At 40.8% G+C, this 25162-nt stretch overlaps 1 protein-coding gene across 2 annotated transcripts in view; it reads left to right on the top strand.

Annotated features, from left to right (window-relative positions):
- The window catches only part of LOC100353059 (transmembrane 9 superfamily member 2), a 95246-nt gene that overhangs the window by 11913 nt on the left and 58171 nt on the right, over nt 1–25162 (top strand). The window contains exons 6-7 of one of the 2 annotated variants that reach the window (XM_070066948.1): nt 7816–7904; nt 21901–22012. In XM_070066948.1, the coding sequence (XP_069923049.1) occupies nt 7816–7904; nt 21901–22012 (201 nt within the window). Of the gene's footprint in view, nt 1–7815; nt 7905–12767; nt 12896–21900; nt 22013–25162 lie in introns of both variants that reach the window. The other variant, XM_070066947.1, reaches the window with a different exon arrangement.

Raw genomic sequence — 25162 nt, forward strand, 5'->3', positions numbered from 1 at the left:
GAAGGGAAATTACAACTTAGTACTATTATGAAAATAGTTTTGCCCTTGAGGGCTGCCTGAAATAGTCTCAGAGTTTACAGTCTTAGGGCTGGAGCAGAGGGTAGAAGGACTGAATGGACATGGAAGAGCCTAACCAGGACAGCTGGAATTTTCATTTATTTTCTATGTGGGGATTTCACATGCTTCACAATGGGGCTGTTAAGGAAGGATGAGGGAGGGTACAGGATGACTCCTAGGTTCTGGGCTGGTTGTCTACCTAATGGTAGTCTTAGTACTCTTCATTGTTTCTTTCCAGAGAAAAGGGCAGTTTTTCTTAAATTTCAGTGATGTACCACTGTGGTAATTTCTGCTGTATGTGAAATACCTGTATTGTTATTCATCTGTCTTAAAAAATACATTATTTAATTTAGTTTTATTTGGAAAGAAAACTATTATATCCCACAAATTAAAGGTTGAAAGTACTACTCACGTTTTTTATTCATTTAATTTCAAGTAAACTTAGTAAAGTGAAAATTATTTTCCCATCTCCTGCCTAATATCACCTCATATATCCCCAGTGGTATGCAGTCATCACAATGGAAACAGTGAGATAGGGAATATGGGAGGAGAAGCGGCAAACAACTGCTTAACTGATGGTTCTTTCAAAGCAAGGGTAAACTGGCAGAAGAGAAGAGTGAATAAAAAGGAGAAATTCTCATTAATATAGTCTGTGTTCAAGAACATATGTGAAAGTGGGTTGTTTGGGAACATTTAAGAACTGCATTTTTGAAGATCAGGTCTGTGAATAACAAAGAGACCAATAGGATGAATGGGCCCTAGCTGGCGAGAGTAGCACTAACTTCATTAACCTGTGTACATTGCCAATCTAAAATTACTGATGTTAAGTAGAAGCTTAAATAAAACTAGTAGTTGTCTTTTATTGTTATGCTTTTTATAAATAGAGGTATTCTTATGAATTTTATTTTTCTTTTAAGGGTATTTATTTTAGATGGATGTTGATGTCCTCTCCCTCCAGCCCCCACACACATAATGTTCCTTTTAATAGCAAAATTAGAGCTTCAGGCAAGTCTCAGAATAGCTGTCGATAGTGTTTGTAGTGTTATTGTTCATATTGGTGGGAATAATTAGACCAGCCATTTTCAAAGGTCTGGGGAGGGGGTCTCTGAGAATATTTGAGGGAGCCTGCAAGGTCAAAACTATTTTCATAATAGTACGGAGCTGTCATTTGCCTTCTTTACTCTCACTTTCATGTGCACAGTGGAATTTTCCAGAGGCTACATGAAATGTGATGATATCACTCTGAAGGCTAATGGAATGTATGCTTCTGTATTCTTGTTTTAAAAATATCTCATTTTAAATGCTAATGCAGTAGATATAGAGAGCTATAACCAATAAACAAAAGCTGTTTGTGGTCCTTACTCTTTTTTAAGGGTGAGGGTCCTGAGACTAAGACATTTGAGAATTGCTAAGTTAGATACTTAGAATAAAAGTGGTAAATGTGGCTGTCTGACTAAAAAAAAGAGGACTTTTTTTTTAAATTAATTGAACCTGCTCACCATTGTGAACATGATTTGATTCTAATAAAACTTACTGTACAGAGGGAATCACAATTTAAAAGTAATTCATTTCCTTTGTCTAACAAGTTAGAAGTCAAAGTTTTCATAATTTCTTTGAAGAACTACTAGAAAAAAGAATAGAAGAGTAGAGCAGAGGACTAGAGTAGAGAATATAGAAAAGGATCTAAATATTTTTGGAAATTTCAGTGTATCACAAAGGTGGCATTTCGTATCAGCAAAGACTTCAGTTAATGATGTTGGTATAAACAACTGTTTCTGGGGGAAAAAGAGGTGAGTCCTCGCCTTAATCCTTATGCTCAAATGAACTACATGTGATTTAACACTTCAAACATTAAGATGGGGGCTGGTGCTGTGGCATGGAAGACAGCCTGCGGTGCCGGCAACCCATGCGGGCGATGGTTAAAGTTCTGGCTGCTCCATTTCTGATCCAGCATCCTTGGTAGTGGTCTGGGAAAACAGTGTAAGATGGCCAAAGTACTTGGGCCCTTGCACCCACGTAGGAGACCCGGAAGAATCTCCTGGCTTCGAGTCAGCCCAGCTCCGGCTGTTGCAGCAATTTGAGGTATGAACCAGCAGACAAAATATCTCTCTCTATCTGTAACTGCCTCTCAAATAAATAAACAAAAATCTTTTAAAAAAGTAGATACTAAAAAAAAATTAAGATAGTAGAAGAAAACATGTAATTAAGAAGGAAGACACAAGCTCTAGAAAGTATGGAGGAAATGATTGTAAAACAAAAACCTTCTATACAGCAAGTAAACTAAATAGCAAAGTCCAAACATAACTGATACCACCCAGAAACACTATTTGTGATCTAGATGAGGAAGGGATGATATTTTTGTTTTCTTTTATCCATAGATCCCTCATACAAATCAGAAAAGAGCAAACAGCTCAATAGAAAAATAGGCAAAACCAGCAGTCTGTTTTGTGGAAAAATGAATTTAAATGGCCAAGAAACACGAACCAATCCTCAACCAGTTATAATTAAAGAGACAAGTTTGAGAAATAATATTGTTCATCTTTCAGATCCACAAACTTGTTAAACTAGTGCTGGCTAAACTGCAGGGAAACACACTGTGTAACAGTAAAATGAGGGGCTGGGGCTGTGGCGCCGCAGGTTAAACCTGCGGCTTGCAGCGCCAGCATTCCATATGGGCGTTGGTTCGAGTCCTGGCTGCTCCACTTCCAATCCAGATCTTTGCTATGGCCTGGGAAAGCAGTAGAAGATGGCCCAAATCCTTGGGCCCCTACACCCACGTGGGAGACCTGAGAGAAGCTCCTGGCTCCTGGCTTCGGATCAGCTCAGCTCTGGCCATTGTGGTCATTTGGGGAGTGAACCAGTGGATGGAAGACCTATTTCTCTCTCTGGCTCTACCTAGCTCTGTAACTCTGTCTTTCAAATAAGTAAAATAAATCTTTAAAAAAAAAAAAAAACAGTAACTTGATACTGTCTGCTTGGAAGACACTTGGCCATAGCTAGCAAAATTAAATAGACATGTAATACACAATAATATGCAAAATTTATAAAATAACACATAATAATGTAATAACAAAATTAAAACAATGCATTTCATTTGATCTTGTAACCTTACTAGGAATTCATACTGCAGGTAAACAAGGGATTGCCATAATGCACATCCCATGAATGTGTTTAGATGAGAGAGCTCATGGCTAGGCTTTGTTAGTGGAGGATCCACTGTGAACTGTAGGGAACTGTGATGTGTTAATAGGGCAGCATGTGTCAGACAATACATATCAGTAGGCGAAATCTGCTGGATTCTCTATATTGATTGGGTACCACTTTAACATATGAGGGTACTTAAAAATTTGTGAAAGATAGCATTAAAATATAAGTTTAGGAGTGGGCATTGGGCATGCAATTAATATGCCTCTTGGGACACTGGCATCCTATATGAGACTACTTGTGTTCAAGTCCTGGCTATTCTTCCACTTCCATCTTCCTGATAATGATAACCTTGGGAGGGAGCAGTGATGGCTCAAGTAATTGAGTCCCTGTCACCCATCTTTAAGAACTTGATTGGGTTTCAGGCTTTTGGTTTCAGCCTAGCCCCGCCTTGGCTATTGTGAGCATTTGGGAAGAGAACCAGTGGATGGAAGATATCTTTCTCTCCTCAAATGAAACAAAGTTCATGAAAAGTATAATTAAAATATGCATATTTAAAGGAAGATACATTTATTTCAGTGCAAAATTTTTGAAATCCATGCACAACTTTTTTATAATATGCATTTCCATTAATTTCATTTATGTAACATATAATACATATATAGCCCAATATGATCTCTACTTATGCATACTTGTTATTGATGATACTGTAGTAAATATTCTTTTACCTCTTTAAAGTGGGATTAAGAGTAGTATATATTACTTAAGATTGATATAAAGACACATAAGGCAATACTTGTAAAGTGCATGGTGTAGTGTTTAATACATAGTAAGCATTCAATAAATCTTTATTGTACAACCATCTGTGACTATTGTCTATTACTTTTGGATAAATTCATTTATATCTGATTGCTGGGTCAAAGGATAGGGACCTAAAAAACAATTTCTTGCTGTAAAATGCAGATACAGAAAACCACACAAAACAATTGCAACTTCTAATAAAAGATTATAAGGGAAATACCTTTGTGAAACCTGACCAGGCTACCAAATAAAATTTGGCCAGCCACCCCAGAAAGTTTTCACGCATTTCTGCCCATTTATAACACCCTCTTTCCCCCAAGGTAATCACTATTCTAACTTTTATAGTAGTCAGTTCCTTGAATTTCTTTTGTAATTTTATCACCCAAATATCCTTCCTACAGTTTAGACTTGACCTTTTTAAATGGGCCTATTGAGAATATTCATTATGAGCATTTCAAAGGCACAGAAAAGTTGAAAGAATTTTATAGTGGATGCTCACATACCCAACACCTAGTTCTACAATTAACTTTTTGCTGTGTTTGATTTATCACTTATCTATCTGTCCATCCCTGTATCATTTAATCCAGTCCACTGTGAATACTTCTGTCCTGTAGTTCCTGCAAATTGTTAGCTGGTTTCAGTGACTTGACCAGATTCAAGTTTGGTTTATTTGACAAGATAAGATGTTGTTTGATCAGAAAACATATGATGTCTTTTGCCTCTAGGCTGTGATACTTGGATCCATTAATCCATTATGGGTTGCAGCACACTGGAGAAAAAGAAGCCAGGTGTTGTGAACACACATTAATCCAGAAACCAAACCCTTTCATTTGCAATGTTTGTCTAGCGCCCTCTGCTGACAAAGCTTCAATCCATGCCAGTTTGTAGAGAAAAAAAAATTATTAAAGGACCCAATCTAGTTTCATACAGAGCAAGCAAAAACCATGGATTTAGGGGCCGGCCTCGTGGCTCACTTGGTTAATCCTTCACCTGCGGTGCCAGAATCCCATAAGGGCCCCGGGTTCTAGTCCCGGTTGCTCCTCTTCCAGTCCAGCTCTCTGGTGTGGCCCAGGAGGGCAATTCAGGATGGCCCAGGTGCTTGGGCCCCTGCACCCGCATGGGAGACCAGGAAGAAGTTCCCGGCTTCGGATCGGTGCAGCATGTTTGGAGAGTGAACCAGCCGTGGCGTCCATTTGGGGAGTGAACCAACGGAAGGAAGACCTTTCTCTCTGTCTATAACTCTACCTGTCAAATAAATTTAAAAAATTAAAAAAAATTTATAAAATAAATTCTTTAAAAACACATGGATTTAGAGATGAGAGGCAATAGGTCAATAAAGGGAACACCTTACACAGATGTGTTTTTTTTTTTTTATTTGACAGGTAGAGTTATAGACAGAGAGAGACAGAGGGAAAGGTCTTCCTTTCATTGGTTCACTCCCAAATTGGCTGCTATGGCCGGCACTATGCCGATCCGAAGCCAGGAGCCAAGTGCCTCTTCCTGGTCTTCCATGCTGGTGCAGGGGCCCAAGCACTTGGGCCATCCTCCACTGCTATCCCGGGCCACAGCAGAGAGCTGGACTGGAAGAGGAGCAACCGGGGCTAGAACCCAGCGCCCATATGGGATGCCGGCACCGCAGGTGGAGGATTAACCAAGTGAGCCACGGCGCCGGCCCACAGATGTGTTAATAACATAAGTAGAATCTTCTCTGTACGTCCAGAAGTCTGTCTCGGTGCACCTGTCTTTACTCTAGGCTTGAACCCCACAAATTCTAACCTCTTTGACTTTTGTGGATTTGAACTTTGTCTCCTCAATTCAGAGAAATTCTTCCTGAGTCTCTTCCTGAGTACCCTTTCCCTGTGTCAAAGCCTGAAATTCTACCTGGAAAGTAAGCTGGAGACAGTAGTAGAGCTCACCCTATTTGTGCCTTTTCCAAGTACTTAAGCTATCAGTTGCTGCCTCCCAGGTTACACGTTAGCAGGAAGCTGGAATTGGAAGTAGAGCCAGGACTTGTACCTAGGCATTCTGATGGGGTATGTGGGCATCCCAAGTGGCATCTTAGCAACTTTTTTTTTTTTAAAGATTTATTTATTTATTTGAGAGACAGAGTTACAAACAGAGAAAGGGAGAGACAGAGAGAGCGAGGGAGAGGTTTTCCATCTGCTGGTATATTCCCCAAAATGGCTGTAACAGCCGGATTTGTGCCTATCTGAAGCCAGGAACCAGGAGCTTCTTCCAGGTCTGCCACTTGGGTGCAGGGGCTCAAGAACTTGGACCATCTTCTACTGCTTTCCCAGGTGTATTAGCAGGGAGCTGGATCAGAACTGGGGCAGCTGGGACTCAAACCAGTGCCCATGTGGGATGCCAGCACTGCAAGAGGAGACTTAGCCTTCTACACTACAGCACCTGCTCCAGCAGCTATATGTGTGTATTCTGTACAACACTCCCCAAAAGCTTGCAAAAGCCAGGACTGAGCCAAATTAAAGCCAGGAGCCTGGAACTCTATCTGTGTCTCCTGTGTGTGTGGTGGGGACCCAAGCATTTGAGCCATCACCAGTTGCCTACCAGCAGGAAGCTGGATTGGAAGTGGAAGAGTCAGAACTCAAACCAGGCACTCCAACCTGGGATGAGAGTCCCATGGGGTGTCTCAACTACTGTGTCAAATATGCACACCTTTATGTTTTATTATTTTTGTATTTCTCATCACATTGATTTTAAGCTTCATGTTTCTCCATATCTTAACACTTATAATACCAGGATGTGTCTTGTACTTGATAGCATGTCAAAGTTTAAGTGGCAATGTTTTTCTTATAAGTTCAAAACACAACAATGTTTTACAAATGATGGTATCTTATATTTCATAAATTAGAAAAGTCTCTATGTGGTCTGTATTTTTACTGTTGTAATTTTTCTAATACATTTTTGTTATAGTCCTTTCATTCATTCATATATCTTAGTCACCTTTTTATTTAAATTATCTTAGTCAGGTTCAACATTATGTGGTCAGCTATGGATTTGTTTTAGTTTTTAATCTTGTGTGTAGTTCCTTGGATTCTCTGCACTATTGTCTTCTATCTATCAGTTCTAGAGTTATCAGCCATTGTCTGACGTTTTATTCTTTACTTTTCAGACACTAATTGAAGCTATGTTAAATGCTCTTATTTCCTCCTGTCTCTTAATCCCTCTTCTATATTTTCATTTGTGCTAGGTTTTTCTTACGTATCTGTAAATTCTGGTGTATACATTCTATCCTCACTTTTTCTTGCCTTAAACATATACATTGCATTTTTACATTGCATTTTTAATTTCAATAAACATCTTTCTCATTTCTACAAGTTTTTTTTTCAAATCTGCTAGGTCAGTTTTTATAGCTTCTTGTTGCATGCATATGCTTTCAGGCTTTGCTTTTACTTCTTTAAATGTTAAATTTATTTAATTTAAAATATACCTCTGATAATTCCTGTATTGGAAATCTTTGCAGATTTATTTCTGCTGGTTCTTGTTCATGACATCATTTTTCCTTGTGTGCTTCATTATTTTGTCTACCTCCTCATTGCCTTTGAAAATTGTTTGTGGGATTTCTTTGAATCTTAGAATCAAAGTACTTTGCTCCAGAGAGGATTTTCAGTAACTTCTACAAGGTGTCTTTGGGAAATACCAGTCTGAGATCACTTTAAAGGAATTTCACATCTTAAAATTCCCAGGACTACTGAGATAATGGGAATCCAGCCTGGAAATCTCTATTTGGGCTGATCTGTAGCCACCGCTTTTCAAGGACAGGTTTATTTTTCTTTTTTCCCTTGTTCTGTTTAGCATCGGAGTCCTCTCATAATCCACTGGAGGTGTGGAACATGTTTACTTCTGGCTCAACTTTACCCTGAGGGTATTGCCTCTTGGGAGTGGTAAGTGGTCTTGTCTTCCTGTGCAAAGGATCTGATAACCTTTTCACCTAGCAGGGCCCTAGGCCCTGAGTTCTTGCCTCCTTATCCCATGAGGCAGCCTGTGTAAACTGAAGTCCAAGTTTGCCCTGACCTACATGTGTCCTGAGGACAAAAGTAACATCAACGCTTCCTACTGAACTAACTTACCTCAGTTGTTTCCTGATTGCCCTTAGAATTTGGTACCATAGTTTTTCCACTGTTATCAGTTCCTGCTGTTTTTTAACGAGTCATGTATTTTACTTTATTTAGCATTTATAGTTTTCAGCAGCAGCAGATTTGGCCCCAGTAAGGTTGGAATTGGAAATTTAGTTAAAATGTTAAAGCATAATTTTAGCATCTAGCAAGAAGGAAACTAACTAGTGATCTGCTTATTCTGTGCCAGATGCTGTGTTACATCTTTGCATATTACACAGCTAGGAAACTAAGGCTCTGAAACATGAATTAACATACAAAAGATTCTATGTGGCAAATTCTCATTTGTAGCCCAATGATATTTTTATTCAAATTCCATTTTCTTTTTAGTATACCAAACCGTGTCTTGTAATTTTTGATTACCTACAGGGTCTCAGCTCTGAGGCTATAGTTAAGTGCCTGGAACATAGTAGGTATTTAAAAAACTTGATGAATTGGTGAGTGAATGAGTGAGTTAATAAAGGAACCAAACAAATTTTCCAGTCTTGTGATTTACTAGGGAACCCATGGGATGTAAACATGTAAATATATGTAAATATATGAACTCCAGTTTTAAGTAACTGACAATAGAGATCTGAGTGGAGTGTTTTGAGAACTAGAATAAAGAATTCTCATTAGTATTTTTAAAAAATGCTTAATGCTTTTAAAATTTGTATTTATTTGAGGAGAGAGTGCTCATCTACTAGTTCACTCCCCAAATACCTGCAACATTCCTAGGTCAGGACCAAAGCTAGGTGCTGGGAACTCAATTCAGGTCTGCCATGTGGGTGATAAAACACAGTTACTTGAATCATCACTGCTGCCTCCCTGCGACTATATTGGAGGGAAGCTCGAGCCAGAGGCTGGAGCTGGGAATTGAACCCAGGTACTCTGATGTGGGCATCTGAAGCACTAGGCTAGGCCCCTGTCCTTCTTCAGTAATGTAGCAGATTGCAAGCAGAAGATGAGTCTGGAGAGATACACAGGCTCCAGATCCCGAAAGGCTTTGTCCTCACTTTGTCTATAATATTGTGTACTTACTTTATACAAACAGTACTTGAAATAATTCATGCTCACAGTATTAACCAGTAGATATTTATTGCTGCGATTTCTATAGGAACAGAAAATAAGAAGTTGAGAGGTTACAATGTGGCCAAGGCCACACAAGCTAGTACAGAACATACTTGAGCTTCAAACCTAGTCAGTTTGACTGTGGAGTTCATATCCTTAACCACTATACTGAGCTTTTCCTCTCTAGCAGCATATAGCATGGGCCTCTTTCATACCAAACACAGGAAAATCTAGCTGCACTTTATTTCCCTCTGTTGTTATGCCATAATCTATTAAGTGGATGGATTTTTTTTTGTTATTTCTAGTTTTTTTGCAATTGTGAAGTGTGCTTCTGTGAGCAGTTTTTACTCCCCATCCCAAGCTGATTCTGATACTCCCCTACAAGACCACTCTGACCCTCTTGTTTATCATCCCTGGACTAAATGATCTCTAAATTCCTGCAGGGTCATCAACTTCAATTCTGAGATTTGCAGAGCCATAATTCTTAATCTTAGTCAGGGTTCTACGTGCTGTAGATTACTCAATATGGTCAATGACAAGGCTCATATGTACTCATATTTTTGTCTTTTTAAATATTATTTATTTGAAATGCAGAGTTACTGAGAGAGGGAGAGAAGGAGAGGGAACAGGAGAGGGAGGGGGAGGGAAGGTAGGAGGGAGGGAGAGAGAGTAGAGAGAGAGAAAAAGAGAGAGAGGTCTTCCAACTGCCAGCTCACACCCCAAATGGCCACAATGCTTGGGGCTGCACCAGGGTGAAGCCAGGAGCCAGGAACTTCTTCCAGGTCTCCTATGTGGGTGCAGGGGCACAAGCACTCTGGTCATCCTCTGCCGCTTTCCCAGGCCAGTAGCAGGGAGCTAAATCAGAAGAGGAACAGCTGGGATCTGAACTGTTGCCCATAAGGGATGATGGCGTTGCAGCTTAACCCGCTGTGCCAGAGTGCCAGCCCCATATACTCATTTTCTGACAATTGAAGGCCTGGATGACTTATTAGCTAACATTTATTGAAGGCTTCCTATGTTAAGCCCTTACTATAATTTACATACATTATTGTATTTAATCCTCTTAGCAATCCTATTATTCTCCTTTGTCAAATGAGAACACTGAGACTTGAAGTAGTTAAATGCCTTGTCTGCAGTCACACAGCTAGCAAAGGGCTATCTGATTGCAAAGTTCATGTTCTTTTTCATTTATTTATTTATTTGAAAGGCAGGGTTACCAAGAGGGAGGGAGGGAGAGAGAGAGAGAGAGAGAGAGAGAGAGAGAAATAGCTTCCATCTGCTGGTTCACTCCCCAGATGGTTACAGCAGTTGGGGTTTTGCCAGGCCAAAGCCAGGAGTCAGGAGCTTCATCTGGGTCTCTCACATGGATAACAGGGATCCAAGGACTTGGGCTGTCTTCCTTGGATTTCCCAGGTGCATTAGCAGGGAGCTGGATTGGAAGTGGAGCAGCTGGGCTGCAAACTGGCACCCGTTTGGGACGCCAGAGTCACAGGCAGTGCTTAACCCACTATGCCACAACGTCAGTCCCAAAGTTTGCTATATTCTTAACTCTTGTATTAATTTGGTAGGGCTGTGATAAAGTACCACAAATTGGGTGGCTCCAAACAACAGAAGTTTACTGTTCCATGCTTCTGGTAGCTAGAAGTCTGAGGTCAGGCATTGATAGGGTTGCTTCCTGCTGAGGACTCTGAGGGACACTCTATTGCATGCCTCACTCCTAGCTGCTAGGGATGGCTCACAATCCTTGTTCCTCCTTGGCTTGCTGCTGCATCTCGTTCCCATCTGCCTCTGTCATCAAATGTTAATCTCCCTGGGTGTCTCTGTCTCCTGTGAGCTTTTCTTCTTCTTCTTCTTTTTTTAAAAGATTTATTTATTTATTTGAAAGAGTTACAGAGAGAGAGGAAAGGCAGAGAGAGAGAGAGAGAGTTTTCCATCCGATGGTTCACTCCCCAATTGGCCGCAACAGCGAAGCTGCGCTGATCCGAAGCCAGGAGCCAGGAACTTCTTCTGGGTCTCCCATGCAGGTACAGGGGCCCAAGGACTTGGGCCATCTTCTACTGCTTTCCCAGGCCACAACAGAGAGCTGGATCGGAAGAGGAGTAGCTGGGACTAGAACTGGCGCCCATATGGGATGCTGGCGCTTCAGGCTAGGGCGTTAACCCACTGTAACATAGCGCTGGCCCCGAGCTTTTCTTCTTACAAAGCCATCAGTCATATTGGTTTAAGGCCCATCATGGTGATCTCACCTTAATTATATTGCAGAGACTCTATTTCCAAATAAGGTCATACTTATGAGTTCTGGGGTTTAGAACCTGAACGTATCTTTTTAGGGAATACATTCTAAACTATAACAGCCTTTATTGCAAAACTGCCCTGAAATAGCTATGGAAAAAATAGCTGTTCATTCTCTCTTAACCATTCCCATCAAAAAAGAGTAGTCAAGAGTGTTATTTCAGGGCCTGCATTGTGGCACAGTGGGTTAAGCCACTGCCTGCATTGCTGCCATCCCATATGAGCAGCAGGTCGACTCCCAGTTGCTCCATTTCCGATCCAGCTCCCTGGCTAATGTGCCTGGGAAAGTGGAAGATAGCTTAAGAGCATGGGTCCCTGCCACCCATGTGGGAGACCAGGATGAAGTTCCAAGATCAAGCTTCTGGCTTTGGCCTGGCACAGGCCCAGCCGTTTTGATGATTTGGGAAGTGAACCAATGGCTGAATGGTTCCTCTGTCTCTTTGTCTCTTCCTCTCTCTGTATCTCTGCCTTTCAAATAAACAAAGTAAATCTTTTTTTAAAAAGAGTGCTATTTCTTTTGGACTAGAGTAGTGTTTCTCCAAGTGTGGTCAGGACCAGGAACATTGGAATCTCCTGGGAACTTGTTAGGATGCAGAACCTCAGGCCCTGCCCTAGATCTAGTGCATCATAATCTGCATTTTAACAAGATCCATGGGTGACTGTGAACTTCTCAAGTTTAAGAAGCATTGATGTAGTAAATCTGGATAATTATCTTGAGAGTTGTGGCTACTAGGAAAGGAACTGACAAACTTTGGCTGGTAGGCACAGAAATTAATTTTTTGTTTGATGATGCTTCTAATTATAAATGTAAAGTGATCTCATTGCATAAACTTTGAAGAGTATAGAAAATATAGAGGAACAGCAGAAAAATTATCAACTATAATCTCATCACCTGGAGGCAATATCTACATTTTATTTTTCTTGCTTCATTACTTTTACCATAGGTAAAGGCCAAAATCTTGATTTGTTTAAAATTTACATATTGATAATATTTTAAAGTTAATTTGTATTATTTTAAAGTTTACATGTGGTTGAAACTCAGAAAAATACATGAATTTATAAATTTTACAGTTTTTCACTATTATTCCTTTAGAATTATTTAAAATTTTGGATTAGCTAATGCTTTAATTTAAGGCCAAATGCTTATGCCTACATTTTCTCCTCAGTATGCTTAATTCATAGCTCAATTTTCTTAGAACTGATCTTTCAAGCTTTATTATATGATCAGATTGTATAGTTTTTAGTGTATGTGGAAAGTTCAAACTTTAAAACGTCTTTGTCTTTTTGCAGCCTGAATTCAACAAAACAAATACTTTCTATATCTTCAATCATGTTGATATTACTGTTATATATCACAGGGAAAATGAAACAGATTTACATATTGCCAGATTGATTGCTGCTAAAATTGAACCAAAAAGGTAATTATAGAATTTCATTTTAACTAACTCCAGTGATTTAAAAATTACTCCAAAATATGGAAATTCTCAACCAGAATTTCTACTTTTAGGATTCTTATGTGAATATACCCTTAGACATAAAGCTAAGTGTGTAAATTTTCACCCTCCGACCTAGAGTAAGCATCTGGATACCATGTTAAGTGAGGAATAAGTGAGAAGTCTGAAAGAGAATACAGTTTAAAAATGAGGGTGTCAGCTCTTCATTTACTTGCTGCCATGTGATAAAGGAGTTCGATTTAGGTGTGTGTTACTTCGGAAGACAGGTGTAGCACTAATAGAATCTACTAGGAAGGTATCAGCTGAGTAGAAGAAAGAATCTTCTAATGATTAGAGACCTGTAACAGTTGAATAAGTAGCCTCAAGTATTAGGGAATTCTTCATTCCTGGACATAGGTAGAAAGAGCCTGGATGACTCAGTTCTTAGATATTGCACAATTAGGCACCCTATAGCACCCAGTACTTAGTAAATAAAATGCCCAATGAGTTGTAAAGAATAATTTTGCATTGAGTAGGAGATTGGATGATGAGCTTTAATTTTCCAATTCTAGCATCCTTTAAACTAAAGGATACAGTTAATACTCTTTAATTAAGATAGATAAAGAGTAGAAGTTATCACATAATTATAAAGTCATGATACATTGTGGCAAAATATTATGAAACCTGAAACACTAGGATGGAGGAAATTATCCCTTGAAAATTCAGTGACATATATTAAAGGAGGCAGGTATAGTGGACTTTTCTGGACACCAAAGAAGGAATTAGGAGACTTGGATTTTAATGTCATCTTTGCTGGTTCCATTTTTGAAGTTAACCCTGAGTTCATAGAAATAAATTTAAATTCATGGTTTGTAGCCTTACTATCCTGTGCATTTTAGTTAAGGTTCTACCATTTGTAGCAGCTGATGGACAAAGGCAAGTAATAGAGAATTAATGAGTATTACGCCAATCTTTTGAGCATGGGTAAGTTAACTTTGTCTCTGGTAGAATTAATTTCATTGTTTATAAAATGAGACGGCTGAATTAAGAGTTTTTAATGTGGAGCCTGATGCAACAACCCCAGGAAATGCTTATTCATGTGTACTTTTCTGGGGGAAAATGTGTATTTCATTAGATAAACAGACCCCAAGTGGTTAAGAACACTGGTACTCCCAACTTTTGCTTGATGTCATAATTTTGTTGTTTTTTTCCCTAAAAGTTTGAAATTTTTTAAAAATTATTTGCAAAGCACACACACACAACCCTCACACACACATACACAGAGATGGAGAAAGCACTCATCTGCTAGTTCACTCACCAAATGTCGATAAAGCCCACTGACTTGGGCTGAAACTAATGCCATGAACTCAATCCAGGTTGCCTATGAGCATGACAGGAACCTAACTACTTGAGTCATCACCTGCTGACTCCAAATATCTGCATTACCAGGAAGCTGGAATCAGGAGTAGAGCAATGATGAAAACTCAGGCATGAAGGAGTCCTAAGTAGCATCTTAACCAGTAGGCCAAACCCCAGACTCTCCAGTAAAACTGAAAAACAAGTATACATTTAAGATGTACAATATGGTGTTTTGGCACCATTATACATAATGAAATGATTATTACAGCCAAGGCAGTTAGCATATATATTTACTTCACATAACTACTTTGTTTTTGTTAGAAGAGTACCTAAAATCTACTCCCTTAGCAAATTTTCAGTGTGCAGTATCACTGTATTAACTATGGTCATTGTGCTGTACATTAGATTTCTAGAGTTATTCAATAATCATAACAGCAAGTTTGCTCCCTTTGAACTGTATCTCCCTGTTTCCTCTCCCTCTCTACCCCATTCTACTCTGTTTCTGTGTATTTGACTTAGATTCCAAATAAAAGTGAGTCATGCAGTGTTTTGCTTTCTATTCCTAGCTTATTTCAGATAGCATAATGTCATGTAGGTTTATCCTATTGTTGCTAATGGCAATATCTCCTTTATAAAGGTTGAATAGCATTCCAGTGTATATACACACCACATTTTCTTTACCTATTCTTCTTTTGGGAAGGGCACTTAGGTGGATTCCATATCTTGGCTACTGTAGATAGTGCTGCTGTAAACATGGGAGTATGGATAGCTCTTAGACATACTGATTTCACCTCCTTTGGATATACTTATATACCCAGTAGTGAGATTTCTAGATCATATGCTAGCTCTCTTTTTAATTTTTTCAGGATCCTCCATGCTGTTTTCCATTATGATTGTACCAAATTTACATTTCCACCAAGTGAACAAGCATTTCTTTTACTCCGTACTTTCCCCAACACTTGTTATCTTCTGTGTTTTTAGAAATAACCATCTTGACAGGTGTGAGGGATATCTCATTGTGATTTTGATCGGCATTTCACTGATAATTGCAGATTTCCAATTCTGTTTTATATTAGTGAAAGGATATCCTTTTAAAATTAGTGGCTGACAGAGTGTCTTGGCTTTCCATGCCTAAAATACTCTCATGGGCTCTTCAGCCAGATCCGAATGCCTTAAGGGCTGATTTTGAGGCCAGAGTGCTGTTTAGGACATCTGCCCTTCTATGAGTCTGCTTTGTATCCCGCTTCCCATGTTGGATCATTCTCTCCTTCTTAATTCTATCAGTTAGTATTAGCAGACACTAGTCTTGTTTATGTGATCTCTTTGACTCTTAGACCTATCATTATGATCAATTGTGAACTGAAATTGATCACTTGGACTAGTGAGATGGCATTGGTACATGCCACCTTGATGGGACTGAATTGGAATCCCCTGGCATGATTCTAACTCTACCGTTTGGGGCAAGTCCGATTGAGCATGTCCCAAATTGTACATCTCCTCCCTCTCTTATTCCCACTCTTATATTTAACAGGGATCACTTTTCAGTGAAATTTAAACACCTAAGAATAATTGTGTGTTATTTGCAGAGTTCAACCAATAGTATTAAGTAGAACTAAAAAAAAAAATACTAAAAGGTATAAAGTATTAAGTTGTTCATCAACAGTCAGGACAAGGGCTGATCAAGTTACTGTTTCTGATAGTGTCCATTTCACTTCAACAGGTTTCCTTTTTGGTGTTCAGTCAGTTGTCACCGATCACGGTGAACATATGATATTTGTCCCTTTGCGACTGGCTTATTTCACTCAGTATGATGTGTTCCAGATTCCTCCATTTTGTTGTAAATGACCGGATTTCATTGTTTTTTTACTGCTGTATAGTACTCTATAGAGTACATGTCCCATAATTTCTTTATCCAGTCTACTGTTGATGGGCATTTAGATTGATTCCAGGTCTTAGCTATTGTGAATTGAGCTGCAATAAACATTGAGGTGCAGACAGCTTTTTTGTTTGCCAACTTAATTTCCTTTGGGTAAATTCCAAGGAGTGGTATGGCTGGGTTGTATGGTAGGGTTATATTCAGGCTTCTGAGGAATCTCCAGACTGACTTCCATGGTGGCTTAACCAGTTTGCATTCCCACCAACAGTGGGTTAGTGTCCCTCTTCACTTTCCTGACTGTTTTGCTGTACAGAAATTTCTCAATTTGATGCAATCCCAATTGTTAATTTTGGCTTTGACTGCCTGTGCTTCCGGGGTCTTCCAAGAAGTCTTTGCCGGTGCCTATATCATGCAGGGTTTCTCCAATGTTCTCCAATAATTTGATGGTGTCTGGTCGTAGATTTAGATCTTTAATCCATGTTGAGTGGATTTTTGTGTAAGGTGTAAGGTAGGGGTCTTGTTTCATGCTTCTGCATGTGGAAATCCAGTTTTCCCAGCACCTTTTCTTGAATAGACTGTCCTTACTCCAGGAATTGGTTTTAGATCCTTGATCAAATATAAGTTGGCTGTAGATGTCTGGATTGATTTCTGGTGTTTCTATTCTGTTCCATTGGTCTGTCCATCTGCTTCTGTACCAGTACCATGCTGTTTTGATTACAACTGCCCTGTAGTATGTCCTGAAATCTGGTATTGTGATGCCTCTGGCTTTGTTTTTGTTGTACAAGATTGCTTTAGCTATTCGAGGTCTCCTGTGTCTCCATATGCACCTTTTTTTCCAGATCCGAGAAGAATTAAAATTTTTGATTCTTATGTATTTTCACAAGCTGTTGCAAAGAGGAAATAAATGGGAGTTAATAAGGGAACATTTATGAATAATAGGAGTTAACATGCTACCGAGAGAAGTCAGGAAATTCCTTACGATTGTTATGGGTGATCGTCTATGCTTTTGTGTGTGTGTCACTTCTGATATCTGAAAACAGAACTTCAGGATCATGTACTGTGAGGTCTGACTAAAGATCGCTATTCATGTCTGAAATGATTTGATTAGAAAGACAGTAAACATACAAAGTGTGTTTTTATAGGAAGCTAATGTCACCACCTATATAAAGTTAAAAATACTTCATGGTCATATCGCATATTCTGAGACTCAGATTGAGGGGAAAAAGTCAAGTAAATATTTTTTTAGAGTTGTATTTATGCCACAGTGCCCATAGTAATAGCTCTGTGTGCATCCAATAACAATTTTATCTAATCACTATTAAGGTCATTTATGGAACTCCTGGAGGACAGGACTGTTATAATTTATCTTTTGCAGAATTTAGACAATCTGCTCAAGATCATAGAAGTGAACTAGACCTAATTGCTTTCTAGGTCTACAGTCTTATGTTTTATTTTATTTATTTTTTAATGATTTATTTATTTACTTGAAAGTCAGAGTTACACAGAGAGAAAGAAAGGGAGAGGAAAGGGGGTAGGAGAGGGAGAGGGAGAGAGAGGGAGAGAGGGAGAGAGAGGGAGAGACTCTTCAATCCACTGGTTCACTCCCCAATTGGCTGCAATAGCTGGAACTGCAGCAATCTGAAGCCAGGATGCAGGATCTTCTTCTGGGTCTCCCACATGGGTGCAGGGGCCCAAGGACTTGGGCCATCTTCTATTGCTTTCCCAGGACATAGCAGAGAGCTGGATTGGAAGTGGAGTAGCTGGGACTTGAATCAGTGCCCATATGAGATGCTGGCACTGCAGGCAGCAGCTTTACCTGCTATACCACAGAGCCAGCCCCCTTATATTTTATTTTAAAAAAGGGTTATTTTGCATTTATTTGAAAGGCAGAGTTAGAGACAGCGAAGGAGAGAGAGAGAGAGAGAGAGAATCTTCCATCTACTTAGTTACTCCCCAAATGACTGCAACAGTTGCAGCTGGGCCTATTTGAAGCCAAGAGCCTGGAGCTTCTTCTGGGGTCTCCCATGTGGGTGCAGGGGCTCAAGGACTTAGGTCATCTGCTGCTGCTTTCCTTGGCACATTAGCAGGGAGCTGGATTGGAAGTAGAGCAGCCAGGATTTGATTTGGTGCTCATATGGGATGCCCGTGTTGCAGGTGGGTGTAATCCACTGTGCGATTACTCCAACCCCACCTCGTTTTTAAAACGATTTCTTTTTTGTTTGTTTGAATTGTGCTGTCTTTTAGGTGTTGTGCCTGGCTAATTTCTCTGGCTGGTACCGTGATTGATCATCTCTTTTTCCTTTAAATGCATACCTCATCTGGTTTTTCGGTGACCATGGTTTTGTGATTTTCTCCTATCTCACTGGTCACTTCTCAGTGTCCTCCTCGTTGCCCCAACCTTTAGTATTTGAGGGCCCTTGGACTCAGTCTCTGCTTTTTATTTATACTAATGCATTGGTGATGTTGCCTACTACTCATGGTATTGCCATGATGACTCTTAGATATGTGACTGTCTACTTGACATGTCCACTTGGGTGTGCTTCTCCTGTTGTCATCTGTCGCTCCCCCTCTTCACGGAGGAACGACACTAAACCCTGCGCTGTTCTTTTGTCTGCTTGGCCCTTCCCGGGTTTGCTACTGGTCCTTCCCGGGTTGGCTGCCGACCCTTCCACCTCCGTGGAAGGGCGGCTCCCCCTGCCACTTTCCCCACTTCCGCGGGGGAGCGGCACACCGCCGGCTGGCTCTCTCTCGGGGGCTGCTCAGATGTTATCCGGATGTTCCCTCCAGATATTCCTGGTGCATGTTGTCTCTCTCCTCCTTTATAGTCCTCTTCCACCAATCCCAACTCTGCTACCCACACGCCGAGTACGCTGCTCTCCTCCAATCAGGAGCAGGATCAGCTCCTGCAGGTTATTGGTTGAACTGGAGGCAGCTGCGTAGAAGCTGTTTACTCCTCTCCCAGCGCCATATTGTGGGAGAGCAGATGCATAGAATAAGTCTTAATTCCAGTAACTTAGTCTAGTCCGAGTTGCTCCCCACAGTCATCCCCATCTTACTGAGTGGCAATTACATCCTTCCAGTTGCTTCTGTCCTTTCTATCACTTTTCACTCATGTCCCATATCCAGCCTAATCCCTTGGCAGACCTTGAGTTCTGCATTCAAAGTATAGCCAGAATCTACCACTTCTCATCATTTTCAGTATTATCACCTGGCCCAATACATCATTTTACCTCACCTAGATTATTACAAAACACTAGCTAGTCTTCCTGCTGCCACCCTTGTCTTTTAGCAGCTTGTTCTTTTTTTTTTTTTTTAAGATTTATTTATTTATTTGAAAGGCAGAGTTACATGGTGAGAGGAAGAGATAGAGATAGAGACAGATAGAGATAGAGATAGAGATAGAGATAGAGATAGAGATAGAGATAGGGCCGGCACCTCGGATCACTTGGCTAATCCTCTGCCTGTGGTGCCAGTACCCCGGGTTCTAGTCCCGTTTTGGGCGCAGGATTCTGTCCCTGTTGCTCCTCTTCCAGTCCAGCTTTCTGCTGTGGCCCGGGAAGGCAGTGGAGGATGGCCCAAGTGCTTGGGCCTTGCACCTGCATGGGAGATCAGGAGGAAGCACCTGGTTCCTGGCTCCTGGCTCCTGGCTTTGGATTGGCGCACCATGCCAGCTGTAGCGGCCATTTGGGGGGTGAACCAACAGAAGGAAGACCTTTCTGTCTCTCTCTCTCACTGTCTAACTCTGCCTGTCAAAAAAAAAAAAAAAAAAAGAGAGAGAGAGAGATGAGATGAGAGAGAGAGAGAGATCTTTACTCCATGGGCCAGCCTCTGGCCAGGAGTCTCATCTGGGTCTTCCACACAGGTGGCAGGGGCCCAAATACTTGGGCCATCGTCCACTGCTTTCTTAGGTGCATTAGCTGGGAGCTGGATTGGAAGTGGAGCATCTGGGAATTGAACCACTGTTCATATGGGATTCTGGTGCTGCAGGTGGCAGCTTAACCTGCTATGCCACAGCACTGACTCCTAGCAACTTGTTTTTAATACAGCATTCTGACTGTTCCTTTTGAAATGTCAGTTGTATCAGTTTTCTGCTCAGAATCTTCCATTGAGTTCTCATCACCCTGAGTTCTGAAAGTGGCCTGTAAGGCTTTATGCAGCCCATGTATAAGGCCAATGGTTTAAAACGAGATTCTGGAGTGGGCATTTAGCTTAGCAGTCAAGATACCTGCTTCCCATCTCAGAGTACCTGGTTGGATTCCCACCTTCAGCTCCTAATTTCAGCTTCCTGCTAATACAGACCCTGGAAAGCAGTGGTGATGGCTGAAGTAATTGAGTCCCTGATAACAAGAGAGGCCTGGCTTGCATTTGTAGCTTCTGGTTTCAACCTCAATCTGGTCCTGGCTGCCGTGGGCATTTGGAGGGTGAACTAGTGGATGTGAAACATACACATCTCTCTCTCTCTCTCCCTCTCCCTCTCCCTCTCCCCTCTCTCTTCCCCTCTCCCTCTCAAGTAAATAAATAACAAAAAAAATTAGGGATTGCACTTTGGTTAGAGCTGTTAATACAATTTTTGATACATAGCCTCTCCTGTGTGGAATGCATATATTTTCTGTACTAGATTCAAGGTCTGTACTAACACAATAAAACTTCAAAAGATTCATTTATTTATTTGAAAGGCAGTGAAGGAAAGAAAGGGAGGAGAGAGAGAGGGAGGGAGGGAGGGAGGGAGAGAGAGAGAGACATCTTAAGTCTACTGATTCACTCCCCAAATGTCTGCAACAGTGAGCACTGGACCAGGGTAAAGCTAGAAGCCTGGAACTTCCTCCAGTTCTTCTACATGGGGACTGGGGAACAGAGTACTTGATCCACCATCTGCTGTCTTTCCAGACACATTTGCAGAAAGCTGGATCAGCAGCAGAGAAGCTGGAACTCAAACCAGGCACTCCAATACAGGATGCAGGCCATCCCAAGTGCCAGCTTAACACACTGGGACACAATGCCCACCCACAATAAACTTGTATATGCAATAATTTAATTTTTCCCTTTAGAATTGTTTTTGATTTGTGCCCTTAACGATTGTTATTCAATTTCTAGCTGTTTTAAGATGTATTCTGGCTCTAAATAGAATGCATTCATTCTATAAGCGTATTTTTAAAGATTTATTTATTTATTTGAAAGTTAGAGTTACACAGAGAAAAGGAGAGGCAGAGAGAGAGAAAGGTCTTCCATCCACTGGTTCACTCCCCAACTGGCCACAGTGGCTGGAGCTGTACCCATCCAAAAGCCAGGAGTCAGGAGCTTCTTCTGGGTCTCCCATGCAGGTGCAGGGGCCCAAGGCCTTCAAATCCCTGGGTCCTTATGAACATGATTTCTGCTTCATCTATTTAATTCTCTGGCCCCACAGCTAAGGTTACAAAATAGCTTACTTACTATACCAAAGTGAAGAGATGAACAATGCAAAAGCCATTTGGTGACACCTTTTTTGTTGTTGTTGTTGTTATTACTTCTATCCACAGGCAAGGAGAATGCTCTTAAGTATTGAGTTTTGAGTAATATATTGAGTCTCATTTGACTGTTGGGGACATTTAGAAACAAAAGTACTTTCAATCATAAATAATTTTAAATGCATAATGTCATGGGAAGGCTAATTTTTTTTCCTCCTGCTGTTATATGCCTGACTAGCTATGAATTGGAATTTTTACAATGTGAATTTCATATAAAAATTCCCTTCCCTTTCTTTTTTTTCTTTTATTAGTTATAAACATTCAGATGAAAACAACCTAACTTGTAATGGACCCCCAATGGAAATAGCTGGTGAATACGCAGATAATTTAAATGTGATCTATACATATTCTGTAAAATTTGAGGTAAGTATTCTGTGCCATCATCTTATTTTTCCCAAGTCAAGTATATAAATATCATATTCTTAATATAAAAGCAAATATAACCAGAATACAACAAATAGAAAGTTTCTTAGTAGGCATGGGATTGCAGAGCAAAGGGAATTAAGGTATTAAAAAGATTATATTTATGACATTCTAATGCCATAACTTACTAATGCACCGAATATTTGTGTTAATAGGTCAGACATTCTTAATTGTATATAGTGTTAGAAGTAGTTTACCAAAAGGTTGAATTTGGGACTTTGTTTTAGAGGGAAAACCTTCACTATGTAGATCTATGTATTTCCACTTTTAGTCTTTTTCAGATCCTATATCATATTTTTGATTCATCTTTGACTATACTTGATTTCATTTAAGACTCATTTTTTATGGCTGCAGATCTTCTTCCCAGAGGCCAAACTATAATCACTTTATTTGGGGCTAAGTTTCAAATTTTTCATTTACAACTTGTGCTTGGTTTGTGTCATTTCTGTGGATGGTCTGACAGCCATTACAACATGATTCTTGCTAATCTCATTTTTTAAAAAGATTTATTTATTTATTTGAAAGTCAAAGTTACACAGAGAGAGGAGAGGCAGAGAGAGAGAGAGAGAGAGAGAGAGAGAGAGGTCTTCCATCCGCTAGTTCACTCCCCAGATGGCCGCAACAGCTGGAGCTGCGCCAATCCGAAGGCAGGAGCTAGGAGCTTCTTCCGGTTCTCTGATATGGGTGCAGGGTCCCAACGACTTGGGCCATCTTCTACTGCTTTGCCAGGCCATAACAGAGAGCTGGATTGGAAGAGGAGCAGCCAGGACTCGAACCAGCGCCCATATGGGATGCCGGTGCTGCAGGCGGAGGGTTAACCTACTGTGCCACAGTGCCAGCCCCAGCTCTTAGACATTTTAATCAGTTACCAATTAGGTATTATAATTTTTTCATGTAAGAACTCTTAAGTTTACAGTAACACCAAAGGAAATACTTCTAAATTGAAGTACTGACTCAGATCTGGAGCATACATGGTATTTTGTTAGTTTCTCTCTCTCTCTCTGTCTCACTCATCAGGAAGCAACTGTCACCATCATCAAGAGAGATAAAATGGAAGGTAAAGATGTCACCTAAAAAATGGAGGAATTTGAGGAATCACTCTATCTGGGGTGAAGTCTCAAGTGCTTGTTCGTCAACAGTCAGACCTAATCCTGATTGTACTTATGGGCCTGAGTCCTTGATCAGGCAGATACTGACCATGAAAAAGTCCAGAGGCTATATAATGATTTTTAGTTTTAAGAAAGTTTTGTTATTTAGCTTTTTTCTTTCTTTCTTTCTTTTCTTTGACAGGCAGAGTTAGACAGAGAGAGAGAGAGAGAGAGAGAGAGAGAAAGGTCTTCCTCTTTCCTTTGGTTCACCCCCCCCAAGTGGCTGCTACGGCTGGTGCGTTGCGGCCGGCGCGCTGCACTGATCTGAAGCCAGGAGCCAGGTGCTTCCTCCTGGTCTCTCATGTGGGTGCAGGGCCCAAGGACCTGGGCCATCCTCCACTGCACTCCCTGGCCACAGCAGAGAGCTGGACTGGAAGAGGAGCAACCGGGATAGAATCCGGCGCCCCAACAGGGACTAGAATCCGGGGTGCCAGAGCCACAGGCGGAGGATTAGCCTAGTGAGCCACGGCGCTGGCCCGTTATTTAGCTTTTAAGTTTAGCAGTCAAGGATCTTGCACTATAATGGTCTCATAAAATGCTATGTTTCCAAATGGGCATGAAAGTTGGAGTTTATAATAAATTTGTTCAGAAGGACAGATGACTCACAAAATCTAACATTTGAGTAAGAGCTTCTGTTTATCCACTTACAAGAAAAATATTTCTTGAGAGCCTATAATGAACTGAGTGCCTATTATAAATTACTGGATGCCAGGCTAAGGTTTTTTTTAAAGTTTTACTTTTTTTTTTTGACAGGCAGAGTGGACAGTGAGAGAGAGAGAGAGACAGAGAGAAAGGTCTTCCTTTTTCCGTTGGTTCACCCTCCAATGGCCGCCTCGACCGGCGCACCACGCTGATCCGAAGCCAGGAGCCAGGTGCTTCTCCTGGTCTCCCATGGGGTGCAGGGCCCAAGCACTTGGGCCATCCTCCACTGCACTCCCTGGCCACAGCAGAGAGCTGGCCTGGAAGAGGGGCAACTGGGACAGAATCCGGCGCCCCAACCGGGACTAGAACCCGGTGTGCCGGCGCCGCAAGGCGGAGGATTAGCCTAGTGATTAAAGTTTTACTTATTTATTAATTTGAAAGGCAGAGTGACAGAGAGGCACGGAGAGACAGAGAGATTTTCCATATGCCAGTTTACTCCCCAAATGGCCCCGACAGCCAGGGTTGGACCAGGCAGAAGCCAGAAGCTAGGAACTCCATCTGGTTTTCCATGTGGGTGGCAGAACCCAAGCACTTGGGCCATCATCTACTGCCTCCCAGGTGCATTAGCAAGAAGCTGGATTGGAAGGAGAGGCAGGACTTGAATTAGGCACTGTGATGTGGGATGCAGTCATGCTAAGTGTCGACTTTAACCTGCTGTACCACAATGCCTGCCCAAGGGTAAAGTGTATTCTCAGCATTTTTATTTAATTTTTTAAAGAAGGCTTTTATTTAATAAATATAAATTTCATAGGTACAGCTTTAGGAATATAGTGGTTCTTCACCCCATACCTGCCCTCCCACCCCCACTCCCATCCCACCTCCTACTCCCTTTCCCATCCCATTCTTCATTAAGATTCATTTTTAATTATCTTTATATACAGAAGATCAACTCTATACTAAGTAAAATTTCCACAGTTTGCACCCACACAGACACACAAAGTATAAAGTACTGTTTGAAGACTAGTTTTACCATTAATTCTCATAATACAGCTCATTAAGGACAGAGGTCCTACATGGGGAGTATAAGTGCATAGTGACTCCTGTTGTTGATTTAACAATTAACACTCTTATTTTTGATGTCAGTGATCACCTGAGGCTCCAGACATGAGCTGCCAAGGCTATGGAAGCCTTTTGAGTCCACAAACTCTGTCAGTATTTAGAAAGGCCATAAGCAAAGGGGAAGTTCTCTCCTCTCTTCAGAGAAAAGTACATCCTTCTTTGATGGCCCCTTCTTTCCACT

Source organism: Oryctolagus cuniculus, chromosome X, assembly GCF_964237555.1.
Source record: "Oryctolagus cuniculus chromosome X, mOryCun1.1, whole genome shotgun sequence".
In the NCBI taxonomy this organism is placed as follows: Eukaryota; Metazoa; Chordata; class Mammalia; order Lagomorpha; family Leporidae; genus Oryctolagus; species Oryctolagus cuniculus.